We start from the raw sequence: 17,229 nt of genomic DNA on the forward strand, positions 1-17,229 counted from the left end.
TTTTCTTTCCTGCTCAGCCCTTTCCAGCATTCTCTCCCACCACAAAAAGGTGAAAGATGAAGGCAGCTAGGAAAACCAAGAATGTTATATGCTGAAGTTTTTGTTTGATGTTTTTAAAGGAGACAAACAGCACCACTGGCAAACCACTAGTAAACAAAAAAATAAATAATAATTAAAAAAATATCAACTCCAATCCCTATGCTTACATTAACCAGCTGTTTCTGTCGTCTTCTCTTCTTTCACAATCTCCTCATAAATAATTTTAGTTCTCTTCCTCTTGCTTTTCATAAAGTAGAATGTTGTATGCTACATGCTTTTTTTTTTCTACAGAAGTGTTCCCTACCATCCCCCAACGTCCTTAACATCTTATTTGTCCATGAAGAATGATAAAATCATAAAGATATTTTTCTGAAGAATAAAAAAAATACTGAAAAAAACCCCAACCCCCTAACCAGTATCCCTTTAATTTTGTTCTGGTGTTGCCAAAGGATTTACCAAAAAAGCTTTCCATCAGATATTTCTGTGGGAAGTCAAAATAGGAAAAATATACTGTAAACAACTATCCAATAGATTTAAAACTCCAGTTTGCAGCCAGTAATCAGCCAGTAAAATGGTCAAATTTTGGGCTGTATAATAAGGATAGATAAACTTGAATTTTAACACAACATCAGAAAAACAGAATAGAATTTTTATGTAACATCCTTAATGCTAAACAATAATGAGTCAGTATGGTTAGTGAAAAGATTATCTAAGACAAAACACATACATCATCAGATTGAAACCTCAATAATATAAACTCACTGAACTGAGAAACTGAAGTTGACTATGACACCAAGTACCCAGATATAGATCTAAATCCTACAGGTCATATTCAACCCTGATGTAGTTCTTGAACATACACAGGATACCTTTTGCTCCTTTACAGCCTGTGCCTACCTAGAAATACTCCCAGCACTTAATGCTTGCACATTTTCTAAACCAATTATTAACAGGAGTTCTGTACATAAGACAACAAAATTCACATTCTTCTATTTCCTTAAATGTTGTATAAAGTAAAACATATGCCTCTAAAATTAATCTAAAATCAGTTACAGGCTACGACTGATAACAAAAGATCACTGTATCTATCTCAGGCATACAGTTACTGTGACTTTTTACAGGACACACATTGTCAACTAAAATAAATTCCTTTTACTATGCATGCTGTGTACAAGAAAATCTTCAATTCTTCAAATATGCCAGTCAACTTTTTGAAATTCAATATAAATTCTAAATGCTACTCCAATTCTGACAACCCGTCTTTTAACTAAGCCGGTTGGTTGGTAGTGATTTGTCAGATAAGTTACACAATACTGTTTCTGCTTCCTGATTAGATAAGCAGATAAGTTTTTTTCTTCTGGCACAAACATTTAGGCATGAAATTTTTCATTTTCTGTGAACACTTGCAACTTTGTAATCCCCTCTCCCCAAATACACATGCCAGTAAAAGTCAGCCATGGACATACTGCATTTGCTAAAGGAAAACATAAAGTAAGTATTAGCATACAAAAAGCAATTCCGTCTACAAAGCTGAATAAATGTTCAGGAAATTTCTCTCCCTCTGCGCTGCCTACATGTACACGATAAAGGAAAGCAGTGAGCAATATTTCTACGCCTTTGCTTCTGCCCTAAAGATGGGGCAGAGGGGGCACGTGGCCTTAGTGCATCTCTTGCATTACAGAAATGAACAGCACAGCCAGACTGTGACCCCTCTGCCCAGGGATGCGCTAAGGAGTATCAACCACTTCGGCAGGCAGAGAGTTGGCAGTGTTTCTTTGCACTATCACCAGGGAATGCTGTCTCCCAGGTCCCTGCCTGGGTCAACAGGAGGAGGAAGAGCAGCCCATCGCTCTAAACACATCTAGTACACAACCAGAAAGGAGGCAGCAACACAGGGACGAAGCTATAGCTACAAGCATTTGTTGACACCTGACATGATTTTTTTTCTACAAAACTAAAGTGAACCACCTTGGCATGGTCTGGAGGAGACCAGCATCTTCCCACCCCTGCTCCCCTCCATGCTCTCTGCAAAGAATTTCTCTAGTCTTAAAAGGCTCCTTGCTTAACTGCTTACAAGGGAACAGCCACATGAATCCGGTCATATAAACTAAAGTTGACAAAATGCAGAAAAGTACTACAAGAACTAAATGCGATGAGATCAGATTTTAACTGTCTTTATCAAACAGGACAGTAATTTTTGATACTTAAACCCTGTCCATCCATAACCCTCCAGTTACCTTTTTTACACACGTAAAATCCAATTTCTGTAAGACACCGCTTACAATCTCCTGGCACCACAAATCCCAGAAGGCGGCCCACTCAAACAGATAAGATTGCAAAGGAAAATGAGTTGGGTTTGGTATTAAGACTTAACATGACCACAACCCTTGCCCATGAACAAAGCAAACAAAAAAAGTCAACAAGTCACACGACAGATGCGTGCAAATCAGAAAAAGTGCCAAGTGTTTCTGCAAGTACATGAGCAATGTTTTCTGCAGACCAATCTAACTCTTCAAATTTTTCCCCACCTTTACTAATGAGGACAGTGAGGCTCAAGGAAGATTTACAGTGGGTGTTCAGACAAACAGATGGGTGTGGTGAAAACCCCTGTATTAACAGACTGCTTAAGTGAATACAGTAGAAATATTTCAACACGTACTAAATTTAAACTTTGTGAAAGTTCTTTGGAAGTACTTGGAAGCAATGAAATTCCTAAAGCTTTTCATTTTCTAAATATAATAGTCGGTTTTGGTTTTTTAAACTAATAAATGCTTCACATCTGTTGCGATTATGACATCAGCAATGAAATCACAGTTTGGAAATAGTTTTTCCTGGATAGTGAGTTGGAATAGCGCTCCTTTGATGGAGTGTCTAACTGCCCCAAAACAGGCAATGAGAGACTAGAGCTGATAAGCTAAACTGAATTGTTCTAGGAAACAATCTGCATGTTAGGAATGACTAAGGGGTAGGGATGCACTTAGATCTTTATATCTCAAGTAAGCTTGTAATAAGAATTTGTGTTCAGGGACTTCTAGGTGCAAAACATTTTACCTCAACAAATTAAGCCCATTATGAAGGCCAAGCTCCAGTAGCAAAATTTCTGTTCAATTACTTCTGAATCAAACATATGCTCAATTTTACTGATAGGTAAAAAGTTCAAAGCTCAAACAGTTGGTATGTCTATGAACATACTACATGAAAATCCCAGTTCTGCTTCTAACTTATTTTGGGGCTGGCAAAATAGAGAGGTTCAGGCATGTAAGAATCAGGACAGGAACGCAATCAAGAGTGGCACCACTATAAAGGTCTTTCAAAAGGGAGGTTTTATGGTAGTTTAAATAATTCTATTTAACGTGTACTCCATGCAATTTTACAGTTTATCACACAAACCTATGTTACTGATTCTTTTTTCAAAAGCTTATTTAGAAAAGAGAAGATTCCTTTAAGCTGCCAAAAGGCTCAAAATTAAACACACGTGTAATGACAACTATGTTATAACAAGAAACTTAATATAATTTCAGAATATATATTATGTCATTACAAGTAATAATGGGATTTCTCTCAGCATCAGTAAGTCACACCAAGGTTTCACTATGATGGGATTGCTCATTATGAACTGACTTCACAAGAAATATTTCTCATGACAGAGGGGTTGTATATGTATACCGCCTTCTTAACAGAACAGAAGGAAACAGAAAGCTACTTGAAAGTATGTCCCAAACCATTTCACTAGCTGCATTAGGTGTTACCCCAGCATGATGTTAAGGAGGCACATCACAAACAGAATGTGTCAATTTGATTTGCCTACACTCAGCTCACCTCTCGCAAGTTTCTCCTCCTGCAACTAACAGAGCTGTGTCAGGCACCGCATATTAGCAAACACCATTAGCCTAGAATTTGCCTGTTCGTACCAGAAAACCTGATGGCCCAAAAAACCCATTACATTTGGTTTTGCATAATATGCATGGCTTAGCCTCATGTAAGATAGCATTAGATGTTGGTCATGCTCAGCGGTGAGAATGAAAGAATAAAATGCGACTTGAGCTAAAGTGAATGAACTCAAAGATCAAAACAGACCATTTCTCTCCACGAGTGAAAATGTTTTTCACTACAGTCTCCAATGATAATATAATGCTTAAAGTTGATGCATGGGTTTATATGCTTATCTTCACACAGAGGCAGGTGAAGCATTGCACCATGAAAGGAACGGGTCTTCAAAAAAAAATCCAATATGGCCACTGATGTGTAGTTGTCTTTTGACTTAAAATTGCCTTATCTTCTACCATGTCTGTCAATTGCACGCATACACCTGTTATACTCGTACTTCAAAGTAGTTGACACAGTGACAGTCATCTGTGTGTATCCAACCCTGAAACATTCTTCACGGCAGAGAGATCCACATGCTATTAGACTACTCTGTCAAGGCCAAACCACAGTCATCCACAGCCACCAAGAGACAAACAGGTAGAGAGGTGTGCCAGCACTATCCACTTACCTTCTTTATTAAGCCTCATAACCTCCCTGCTTTTTCCACCCTCCTTTCCAGTCTCTTCTAGATCTACACCTGCAGAAGAGAAGCAGAGTCAGGAAGCACCGAGGGCCAAGAGGTGTGCATTTATTGTTTGGCGGGGAGGGGAGGAGAGGTGAGGAGGTGAGCGGTGTTTCTATTTGCAACAGCAAAAGCACAATGGTCGGAGCATCTGCCAGTGAGCGGAACCGCCGGGCCCCCCGCGGCAGCACCCTCCGGCCCCCCCCTCTCCCCGCCCCGCAGCATCCTCCAGCCCCTCCGCGCCGCGCATCCTCCCCCTCGCCCCCTTCCCCCACCGCGGCGCCGGCCCAGCGGCAGAGCACCCTCCGCGCCGCGGGGCAGCGGAACGGCGCGGCGTGCGCCAGCGCCTCCCGCACACATGGCACCGGGGGCTCGGCGCGTCAGCTGAGCGCCCGGGGGGGCGGCACCTCCCGCCCCTCCGCGCCGCGCGGGCCCGGGAGCGGGGAGGGAGGTGGGGGCGGCCCGGCCGGGCCCCGGGCCCCCGGCCCCGCCGCCGTTGCGTGCGCTCCGGGGGAGGGGAGCGGCGTGCCGAGCCGCGGGCCGGTCCCTGCCCTTACTGTGCGGGGGGGCGGCGCCGTGCGCGTGCGGGGGGGCGGCCTCCCGCACCCAGGCGGCCCAGGGCTGGCCCAGGAACGCCTCGGGACTGGGCACGGGCCGCTCCAGGGCCGCCATGGCGCCGCGCCTGCTCCTGCCTCCTTGTTGCTTTTCCCGTTTCCTTCGGCGGCGGCGGCGAGCGAGCGAGCGAGACACGGGATTCGAGAACGCCGCACGTCATCCTCGGGACGTTCCGCCGCCCACACGGGGGTAGTGTCAGCCCCTGCTCCCTATCAGATCGGGCTCCCCGCCGCCCAGCGCGCATGCCCGCGGCCCCCGCGCCTGCGCGCTGCGCCCCGCGACGCCGCCGGCAGCCGGGCCTGCCGCCCGCCGCGAGGGGGGCGCGGGGCCCGCGGCGCCCCTGCGCTGCCCCTCCGCGGCCTGGCCCGACTAGGCTCGGCTCGCCTCGCCTAGGCTCGACTTGGCCCGGCCCTGCCCGGCGGAGCCATCGCCGCCGCCACGGAGCGGAGCGGGGCCGGCGGCCGAAGAGCCTCGCCGGGAAGGCAGCCGCTGGCGTTGCGCGCCCCGGGGTTTGCGCGCCCCGCGCCTCGCAGCGCCCCGCAGTAAGTCCGTGGGACGCGCTTTCGGTAATTGCGGCACGGCCCCCGCGCCCCGGGCCGGCTCGGCCCCTAAACGGTCCCGGATTGTGGTGTCGGGGTTCCCCCTCCCCCGCCGCCTTCCAGCTGCGCCCCTGTGCATCACCTATAACCACAACCACAGCCATTTTGTTGTCCAAATGCTACCTAATCCGTGTCTGAGCACAGGCTTCGTCTGTTTGTGGATGGGTTTTTTCTTGGTTTGGTGTTTCAGGCTGCGGTACAGCAGCTTTGAACTCACAGGTCCTGCTCCTCTCAAATAATACCGAGGTTTTCATCTCGCTGTACATAACATGGGAGATGTACATGCCTTTCGTTTAATTCTAGGGCTATGTCGGTTTTGGGTTATTTATCCATTGAGGTAAGAATAGAAAATAACACTACCATCAGAATTTTTGTACTCCATACATATACCTAATTTCCATAAGGAGTTACAGTGTAAGCCTAATGCTCCAGCTCACACCAATTAAGCTAGATATAAACACCACTGGCAAAGGGCTTGGTTTCCTTTAAGCAGCCTCACTGACTCCACATGCAGCATCTTCCGTACAGCCCCAGCAGGGGTACTGAAGATTGAAGTTTGTGGTTCAATAGACACTTCTCAGAGTGGTGGTGCGGGCTTTAAGTGGCCCCCGCCCTGTCCTGCCTCTCTTACCAGCCACTTGTTTAAGACCCTTTGTCACCATTCACTTTTTGCTGGTTCAAACCACTGTGGGACAACAGTAGATTAATCTAGGCTCAAGAAAAAAAAATAGCATTTCGGACCTGCTCGAGGCCTGGAGCAGTCGCCAGAAGGGCAGGACAGGAGTTGCTGCAGTCATAGAATCATTAAGGTTGGAAAAGACCTCTAGGATCATCAAGTCCAACCATCAACCCAGCACCACCATGCCTCCTAAACCATGCCCTGAAGTGTTGCGTCTACACATTTTTTGAACACCTCCAGTGATGGTGACCCCACCACCTCTCTGGGCAGCCTGTTCCAGTGCCCGGCCACTCTTTCAGTAAAGACATTTTCCTAATATCCAGTCTAAATCTCTGATGCAGCTTGAGGCCATTTCTTCTTGTCCTATCACTAGTGATGGAGAAGAGACCAACACCCACCTCACTACAACCTCCTTTCAGGTAGTTGTAGAGAGCGATAAACTCAGTACTACTGCCTGTGGAAAGGTACATGGTACTACAGTCTACAATGGATTTAGGTAAATTTCAGACAATTTCATTGAGACTGGGCTCTTTGCAGTGCTGAAATGGATAAACACTGGGGGCGAAGGACAAATACGGTGTCAACAGATGCAGTGTTAAATACAAGCAGCATTCACAGTCCACCTCTTCCAAAAAGTAGCTGGAATATGCAAGTCCCATCATTAATACCCAGACATAAGCCTAAAAGCTTTCATACTGAGTGGCTTGGCCAGAGTGCCTCCAGTCATGTAACATTAGCTACAGGAAACCACAGGAACAAAATTGAAACAACCAAAGAAGCAGAAAGTTCACCAAAATACGCCTCAGAAGAGAACCAGTCAATCGCAGCAGGCTTATTAGCAACCAATGTGAAGCAGCCGTAAGATGTATGACCTTAGATATATTACACACGGAATTTCCAGAAGCAGGAGGTGTAATCATTGTATAATACAAAGCCCTGCAAGACCTATTCTGGAATATTAGGTACAGTTCCTAGCCACCAGTTTAAATTAATCTTCCTACAAAAAAGTGTGGAAAGGGTTATCAAGATGATCAGGGGAATGAAGGGTCTATCGTATGAGGAGAGCTTGACTTAGTCTAGCAAAATTCAGCTGGGAATGGATGTGATTGATGTTTTTAATTATAAGGAGACATAATCATCAATGAGGAAGAAAAAGGGTAGACATAAACTGCTTATGCTGAGGTTGAAAACCCTGCTCACCACACATAAAACTCTTTAGTCAGGAATGGCAAGATTGAACTCCTCAGGAGGAATGATAAATGACACAAAGTTGATAGTCAACCATGTTTGGCACTTTTGCTCAAATTCACTGCAAGATAGTTGAGCAAAAGTCTTGACAGCAGCCAAATAGTCTCATAATTAAAGAAGCTACACTGCACAGCTTATACCATAACACTTCTGTGATTACTCAAGACATATCTGGAGAGAAGATAGAAAAGAAAGACGTGTGAGCACCCAGGAAATCCCCATCAATGAAAACCGACGTAAGATTTTAGGGAAGTACGTATGGTCAAACATCTAACTCATATTAAACCCTGCCACAGGATAAACAAGCAATAAAGCAATTCCTAACCATGCAACTGAGAAAAAAGGGGAGGGGGAGGGGGAAACTATTTAATACAAGCTGCCACAAACCAAGCAAAAAAAGTGAAGAAACTCTCCAACTTTAACACATGGCACTAATCTACATGCTGCTTACCATGACACACTGCAGAACTACAGTCTAGGCTGTAGCTGAAACAGACCATATGAAGGAAAATTAGCATAAAATCAAAGATGCAAGATGTACCAATTCCTTCCTAAAAAGAAACAATCCAGCAACTTACAGTTTGAGAGAGAGGTTTCCAAAGCCCTCCCAGAGGATTTCTTCCTCCTCCCTGCCATATGTATTCAAGGACAACATTATCATTAAACAAATGGTTGCACAATCATCAGGACAGATATGTCTGACTTTCCAATGGTCAGCATCTTTTATGTGAAAAGTGCAAGTTCTGCTCTGATTAAGTCTATGCTACCTCTACAGTCTGCAACAAGGAGTGAACCCCATCCCAGAGCAAACTACAGATTGGTTTTCTCCATGGGCTTGTAGGGCGCAAGTCCCAAAGCTGCAGTAAAGTAGCCTCCATTCTGCACCAGGGCTTCTCCCCAAGAACACTATTTCGCTCCAGATTGGAGCCTAATCAAACTAGTGTATGTAGCATGGACAACTGTGCATTACGCTCTGGAGCCCTATAGTGAAACAGTAAGAGAGCCAATCTGACATTATAGTTTTTCCCATGGCTGGGAATATATGTAGTTCTCTCATGAATGTGAACTCAGGCTGCAGCTTTACCGTAGCGGGTGCATTTGGATGGTTTCTTCTTCCCTTTTCCTGGCATCTGCTTTCACGAAATTTGTAGAAAGATAGTTCTATTTAAGACTTTTTCTCCTCTTTCAAATTTGTTTGTATTAATCAATGGATCCAGAAGTTATGAGTGGAGGGAAAAAAAGGGAGGGAAAGGCACAAACATGATCACGGAAGACTTATTTCCATAGGAAATGAGTAAAAAAACAGCACGTGAAAGTGCAGATTAAACATCCTGTTTCTTTTCCACCTGCTCACCAATACAAAAATTTCATTCTTCTATGACCTTGAATGAGTCACTCTACCATAGAAAAATAATTAAGTCAGTCAGGAAAGGTACTTCTTTCCCTCCCCAGTCCCTGTGGATCTTGTTTTATTTCAACTGCCAAGTAGGAGCTTCCTTTTACTATGTAGTTTTTCAGAATTTAATATAAAGCAGCCTTAATCTTTGTTGCAGCTTCTAAATACTACAGTGATCCAATCATAACATGGAATTAAAAAAGTAAAATATAAGCAAATTAAGGCTTTTAATTAATAAGCAGCAAAATATGGATGAAACGTTAATCTTTTTAATCCATATGTCACTGGTCTTTTAATAAGATGATCTCCAAATGCAAGCTTTCCGCTAAGTAACCAGGAAATAAAAATCATATGTTCCTATATCTACCTACTAGAATTATAAAGACTTGGGCTTTGTAGAAGCACAGGAAAAATTACAACATTTAGAAGAGATCCAAAGCTGTGTATCAATCTTTGGCTTATGTAGAGATCAATATTTACTTTATTTTCAGGTTCTAAATGTTAAGAGATAACAAACTAAAACAGCAGTTCTCACATGTGGCTATCAGGAACGTCATATGTAGTCACCATGTGCAAATAAATAATGACATGATTCCATTTCAACTCCACTGTCATACACTGAGAAAAAAATATCATGAGTTTGCTGAAGGTGCATGTGTAGACACAGCAAAAGCAACAAAAATTTGTGACCCTCTGCTTTAAATCACATATACCTGGCGATAAGGGAGCCAGATGGCTTTAAACCGGTTACAAAAGTATTACAAAAAAACAGCTGTATAAGGCTTCAGTATCATAACAAGATTATAAACATATGATGTTCTTGTGACAAAGGCATTCTGATTTAAGGAGTTTGGCAAGAGATTCATTAGGTACTTCTCAGGATCCTATTTTGCAATGGATTTACCACAATAGTGGTTTTATCTTATATAGCAGAAATTATTACATAGCAGACAGTTTTATGAACCCAGGTATCTGCATTGGTGGGAATGGAACAGTAAATTAATCACAAGACTTTAATAAAGATAGTCAGTGATGGAGTTTGCATAATAAAAGCACCAGCAAAGTAGCTGGCTGTCAGTCACAAAAGTACAGAAACTTCAATCCTCCTCCAGGATTTTGAGAAATGTAAAGCTAATTTATATGTTGACTTGCGTGCAAATGATTTTTATAGTGGATTTTTACACTCCTGCTAATTTTAACCTGTAGATTATCTATCTGTAGTCTCTCTTTCCACAGTGGATACATGGAAATTTCTTTTTAATACTACAGCTGCACTTGAGGGGAAGAGATACCAGAGAAGGTGCAAAACCCACCAGATAGATAGTCCTGCCTTTCTTTGGCAAAACTGATTCTGAAACTCTTTGTTTTTTTTTAAATACAGTGTAGCATCCTAGGCTGCTATGTGATAATCAGAGTTGCTAAATTAATTGAACAAAACAGATACTTAAGAAGTCCTATATCTAGGTTTCTGCAAAAATATGCATACAGGATGGGCGTTAAAACAAATCAGCACTTAGCAAGCAGAATATAAAAGTCACTATGAGCCACTCTCCCTAGAGCCACTCTGGCCAAAAGTTCATTCCCTGTGCTGTTTCTGAGCTCTTCATAATTTCAGAAGGTGTCTCAAACACCATGTGAGTGCCATCATAGAAGGCTTGAGCTAGAAGACTGTATTAAATAGATACTTATAGCAGAGAAATCTATTTTAATGTCCTCTGGAATAACACAAGAAAAAAATCTAAATTAAGCTTTTGGTTCCATCTTAGCCAAAGAAGCCAGCACTTGAAACAGAAACAGTCAGAAAAATGGAGAACTGAAAAAGAAATTCTAAGCGAGATACTCTTGTATCCCAACAAAAACATATTTCTCAAACAAGTGTTGCAAATTGCTTCACCCAAAACAAAACAATGCTTGAAACACTACACCAGCACTAATCAGATGAAATGAGAAATCTAAAGAGAGGTACGCTGCACAGATCTATGAACAGACAATGCACAATAAGATAACTTATTACAGTGAACTCTAGAAGGTTTAAAGGAAAAATGCTACCAAAAAACAGGCCATGAACTAGAGGTGGAAATCAACAGTTACTACGCATTTCAAACCCAAGAGTGTTATGCAAACACTGTGAAAAATACATTGCACGTCCTTAGGTTCCAGTGTCTAAAAATTTGTTCTAAGTAATTTTGCTCAAGTATTGGTTGTACATAGCACTGTACTGCAGCTAATTTATCCTGCTTTTAAAGAGAATAATTTATCTTTTCTACTGTATTACCATAGCTGGAGTGTTTCTGATACTGAAGCTAGTAATGGTAACTATCAGTGTATCATAGGACTGCTTTGTACAGTGGAGACATGCATCCTCACTCGACACGGGAACTTACCAATTGCTTGTAAGACACAAAGCAGTTTCATTTTTTTTCTGCAATGGTTTCAGGTTTCAGCGACGAGTCTCTGAGAGTACAGTTCAGACTCATCTTCCTTTCCAGTATTTTCTCTCCCTTGAGAACATTCCCCATGTCCCAGCCTCCACCAAACACCTGAACATCCAGTCTTAGCATTATGGTACAACCTCTATGAAACATTGATCTCAAACTTGCTTCTTAAAACACACTATTCAGGGTTCCTGGTCTAACACTTCATCACGTGGACTTATGTCAAGAAACAGAGCATTAGACCAGGTCGGGGAGTGCATTCACTGCAGAATACTGAGAGGTAGAGTCATAACAGTGTGGCTATTTGGGAAGATGGGATACATGAATGACAGGTCAAAGAGTACTTGACAGGCTAAAATTCAATTTTCCTGTGTTGGCAGGTACTCAGGAAAGATCACAGAGGAATTGTTTTAAAACACTGCCAGTGTATGTTTCGTACTGCTTCTTAAAATTATTAAGTGTATCTAGCACTGATGCAGCAAATCACTTGTATTTTACGTATTAAATATTTATCTATTTTGTTTTATTTGAAACAGTTTCTTGGTAAATAACAGCAACAATAACACTTTTGAAGGCCATATCCAGAGTCTAGACGATGGGTCTTAATGATCCGGTTGGGACAGAAGAGTAGAAACTTGTAGGAGTTCCCTTCATTTTTGAAAGACATGGCAAAATTATTTAGATTTTGAGATATAAAAGCACTTGGGGATGGAGAAAGTTACCTTGCCTCAGTATTAAGTCCACATTCAAACAGCATGCTACGGTCCTAAGCTTTGCTCTCTTACAATGCCCATGTGAATAACAAAAATCACAAAACACAGGTCCCCAAAGATCTTCACACATTTCTCATGAGGTAGGCATAGAAATATACTTTCATTAAAAATTAAGTTTGCCCCGCTGAATAATGTATGTTATAACTTCCCATTCACCAGCCATGTTTGTGTGTGTTGGCAGCACACAACACAACAGCAACTTACTGCGGCTCCCTTACTGCCTCGTAATAAATTTTCTTCTGTTCCTTCTTAATGTAGATGCCATATTTTTCCTGTTTGTATCCCTCTTTCTCCCAAACTCTTCTATTTTCTGAATTCTGAATTCTGTTCCCTCTTTTCTGTCACTTTTACCCTAACACTGCAGGGTGGGTTTTCATCTCCCACAAGGTCACTATGCTGAAGCACCATCTTGGGCCTGTTTTTCGCTCCCAGCCTCTCATTCACCACCCTCCCACTTGGGCCCAGCTGCCTCACCAAACACTACCATGTGTTTTAATATGCCCTGCCTTGCTTTTTATCCCCTGCTTTGTAGTTAGGCGCCTCTCCTCTCCCCTGCCTCTCTCAATGGAGGACAGGTCTCTCCCATACATCTCTCCCAGGCCTGAGTCATCTCTCCACGTCCCACCAGCGAGCTGTCTCTCTCCTCACAAAGCTATTTGGAGTTGCCCTCTTCTCCATTCTGAACACTTCCTCACCTGCTTGGGGAAAGCCCCCTTTCCTTCTCCCCTCCTTTCGGTGGCCAACTCTCCTCTGCCTCTGCCTGATCAGCCAGCAATCCTTCCCAGCCTTGCCCTGACCCGGGCTGGAGGCTCCTTTCCCTCAGGGCAGGGGCCTGCCTCCCTTCCTGCCATTTCCACAAGTGCTGGCACACAGTCTGTTCCCCTATTCCAGCAGCTTGCTGACCCCCACTGTAAAAGGGGACTCATCCCTGGCAGGGCTGGGCGGTACGCGTGAGTGGGCTGAGGGGAGGCACCCGAAGGGTTGCTCAAACAGCGAAATAAAAATTTCAGCCTGGACAGGCTGTCCCTCGGCGTTTGGGAGGCACTTGAGTTTGCTTCAGCCCAGCTCTGAAAGTCTGGGACTGTCCAGACAAGAGGTTTTGAGTGAGGGTCAAACTGTGATGCCTTTGGTGGAGGTCACGTTTGGGCCCTAAATCGGTTGATAGTAGAGAGGGCCCAGCCTGCTTGCACGGCTCCCCAAGCCCTTGGCTGCTTCCAGAAGCTGGCTCCAATCACACCTTGCTTGAGGTTCTGAAATGTTTTGACAGTTGTTATGGTATGTCCTATTTCCAGCCTGTACAGGAAGCAGACATGTTGAAATCACAGAAGAAAGCAAGCCTGTTCGTCTTGTATTTCTGGCTGAGGCTAGAAGTGGAGTGCAAGGAGTCAGTTGTGTCTCATGTATTGTACAGGGAAGTCTCTTGCAGCTTCTCACATCGACATGCTAGGTTTGTGAAGAGCTTTGTCCTGATAAGCTACCAACCTAGGAGAGTCAAAGAGTATCTTGTAATAAGGACTGCAAATTCTGTACTCAGTCCAAATGCATCCCGAAGTCCTTAGCAGGAATTTGGGCATAGTGAGTAACGTGCCTGACGACCAAAGGCAACTGAGGTAAAAAATACGTTTCATTTTTGAGCATTGGCTTACATGCAATGAGAGGTTGTTTCACAGACATTTTGATCCTTCAAAATGTCTCACAGGCCACTCTACACTTCTGTCATCAAACTCTTCACCAGACATTTTACAAAGGCAGTATGGTTGCAGAGACCAGATGTGGATAGACCTCAGTTACAGTCTCACAGATCTAATGAGCTTTTTAATTAGATCCTCATCTTAATGATATAAATAGGTTGTTCTTTGATAGCCTATTTATTGGAAACCTATGGTTTGACAAGTGTTCCTAAGGCACTATTTCCTCCAACCAAACAAATTATAAGCACACAGTGCTAATGATATTCTGGGGTTAAATGGAAGAACATAGCCAGTCAAGAATTAAAAATAAAAATTGAGGCATTATTAAAAATATCCCATATTGCCTATGAAAGGTGCACACTTCTGAAATGCATAGGAGTTAAGATTGCAACCTTCCAGGTTCAGATTAAGAAAATCTTTGTACATCTGTGGCTATCAAACATTTTAAATGGCTAATAACCTCGAGTGATGCAGTTCTGTGCATTTGAGTCTTGTGTTGTAGATACTTAGCATGTGACATCTGGTATACGCAAAAGTTACAAGACCAATGAAAAGTGAACAATGCTGTTCTAGGAAAAAAACCAACAACTAAAAATCATTATAAAAGTATAATCTGAGTATTTTGTAGCTCAACTTCAGATACCCCTTTGTTTGATGCAAGATTATAGGCAGAACTGGCTGTCGTTTTCCAAATCTTTCGACAGATTAAAAAAATGCTTGTCCTTCAAAAGACATTGGACATCTGTCTCTGTTTAATTCTGCTTAATAATAATAATAATAATATCAATAATAATGATGATGCAATTAAAATATTAAAATTCAATCCAGCTACTAAACACAAACTCCTCTTCCTCCTCGTGTGAATTGGGGTCTTATTCTAAATCTGAGCTCTTACATTGCATTCATATTCACATTCAAGGACTCTGTAATAATCTGATAATGCAATGCCTGTTTTTCATTCTGCCTTAAGAACATTTCTTTTCCTCTTGGCATTGCAGCTACTAGTGACTTCAAAATAATGTTACAATTGTAGCCTGTGATATAGGAAGGCAACCAAGATCAGAAGGTTTTATGTATAGTGGGCTGAAAAATCTTGTGGAAGATTATTTGTCTAAGCATATTTTGACTGCCAGTTCTCTATGGCAAGAGGTGTTTACTCTTCTGTTTACAAGAAGAGTGGAGCTTTTTTTGTGCCCTCACACATCAGCATAATTAGCACAATGATACAACTCGGTCAAATATATTAGTTGCATATGCAGTGGCATTTTATTGAATTATGTGTTCATATCACCGTAGAGTTTGGCACTTCTAAATATTTCTAAAGTTGTTCTTAACCAATGGAGCAAAACTTATGTCATGCTGTTATAAACAAATACAAATACGAAGTTAGAGGCTGTATGTAAACAGAGCAAGTTATGGTGGTGAATAGACCTAACAACTGTTCCTTGATTAAAACATTTGATAGCAGTACAATATGAATTCCTTGAAATAGAAAGTTGAGTCTATGTTGGAGGGGTTAGAAATGGCCTTGTTTGGAGAATATACAGGTGCATGGAGCCATGAACATGTGTCTTCTGGATTTGTAGAGGGAAAACTTGAAGGGCATCTCTAGGTCCTGAAAGTGAATTCCTCCATTTATTCAGGGTTTAATATTTTTGCTGATAGGAATTTTTACATCAGCTGACAAAACCCTCTCAGTCTGTCAATCTGAATCTTGATGTAGCCAAGTGTTCTGTTCGGTTCTCACACTACATTTGTGGTGTAACTAAGAGCATGCTATTTCAGCCATGGCTTTATTGGTCCTAGATTTTGCAAAATTTCCCGTACACACTTTTAAAACAACAGCAGATAATTATGAGAGTTGGCAGATACTACAGACATAATTGTTTTCAGCAGTTACCATAGATGTTTTATAAACATTTCCCTATTCAAACCTTAGTTAGTTCAGGTCTGGTAAAATACAATCCTTCCTATTGTCTCCTGCCCTCAGTGTATCCGCTGGGTACAGCAACCATCAGGTCCTCCCTCTTTCTCACACCTTCTTGCTCTTCACCTGCCTATCTCCCATTTTAGATCACTGCTCTGGGTGGTTTGCCAGGCAGCCTCTGTAATCTGCTGCCCCTACAGTGATCCAGCCTTTGCAAAGGCTTCAGAAGAATTGTACATCAAAATAACTATTCCATCAAAAATGAACCACATCTGGAAAGATGGTTGAACTCATCAGCATTTTATTTCAAAAGGGAACACAGACAAGAAGTTCCATCAGTATCAAAATGTCATGTGTTAATATTTAAGGAATGATGGTGATGTTAGTCTGTCGTTTTATTTTCCGTTTCTTCTGTCCTCCTCTCAAACTTGACCTCACCTGGGATTAAACAATCAGAAATGTTGTCACCATAACTTGCTTCTCATGCTAAAAGAGCAGAAATAGGCTGACCCCAGCACACGACAGAAATGGGTGGAGTGGCAAAAGGTAAACAATAGTACGCGTGATCTTGACCGATTAATTTGTACCAATACCCTGCCTGCAGCACAAGTGGCCATGCATCAAGGATACGATAGAAGTTTTCCTTTCTTTTCTATCCATTCACTTCCCTACTGTTTACCTATGCAGCAGGAGTCATCTTAACAGTTGTTAGTGAGATAAGATACAGAATCTAATATATCTGCTTGTTCCTCGGGAAAGAATCTTGGTAGTTTTGGAATGAATGTCTTATTCTCTCCAGGATCCTCTGAATGTAAATTTGGAAAGAGGAATTTCTCAAAATAATTAAAGTTTAAATGCTGAATTCTAAATATATTTATTTTCTTTGCTTTTTTTTGTTGGTGCACACTGCATACATGCTTTAAGAGATTTCTTTTTTGTGGTTGCTATGGTAAAAAGCAGTCCCCAGTCCTTTTACATAAAAGCCATGAACAGCAATTAACTGTTTAATGTTGTAACATACAACAGCTCTAGTAACACCTTAACAGCTTTGAGCATGGTACTCCATCGTCTCAGCAGATGGTGGTTTTTGGCATTCTGTGTTTTCAGTTTATTCTTTTCTTTTATAATCCTTGCCATTATATCTTTTGACAAATGCTTCTGGACTAACTTAATTGCAATTTGATTATACTGAGGCATTCTTCAGATATTTTTGTACTTTTGTTAAAGATGACCAATACATGAAAAAAAGGTTTGTACATGTATCCCTGACAGCAATTA

At 42.3% G+C, this 17,229-nt stretch overlaps 2 protein-coding genes across 4 annotated transcripts in view; one reads left to right on the plus strand and one right to left on the minus strand.

Annotated features, from left to right (window-relative positions):
• ATXN7L1 (ataxin 7 like 1) overlaps positions 1-5,426 on the minus strand; it is a 118,921-nt gene extending 113,495 nt beyond the window's left edge. For all 3 annotated transcript variants that reach the window (XM_064444785.1, XM_064444767.1, XM_064444777.1), the window contains exons 1-2: positions 5,146-5,426; positions 4,535-4,603 (exon numbers count right to left, since the gene is read on the minus strand). In XM_064444785.1, the coding sequence (XP_064300855.1) occupies positions 4,535-4,603; positions 5,146-5,260 (184 nt within the window). In that variant the 5' untranslated portion in view covers positions 5,261-5,426. The remainder of the gene's footprint in view (positions 1-4,534; positions 4,604-5,145) is intronic.
• Positions 5,259-17,229, plus strand: part of CDHR3 (cadherin related family member 3) — a 66,957-nt gene continuing 54,986 nt past the window's right edge. The window contains exons 1-2 of the mRNA XM_064441705.1: positions 5,259-5,372; positions 5,577-5,745. Coding sequence (XP_064297775.1) covers positions 5,259-5,372; positions 5,577-5,745 — 283 coding nt within the window. The remainder of the gene's footprint in view (positions 5,373-5,576; positions 5,746-17,229) is intronic.

The sequence above is a fragment of the Phalacrocorax carbo genome, chromosome 1 (assembly GCF_963921805.1).
Source record: "Phalacrocorax carbo chromosome 1, bPhaCar2.1, whole genome shotgun sequence".
In the NCBI taxonomy this organism is placed as follows: domain Eukaryota; kingdom Metazoa; phylum Chordata; class Aves; order Suliformes; family Phalacrocoracidae; genus Phalacrocorax; species Phalacrocorax carbo.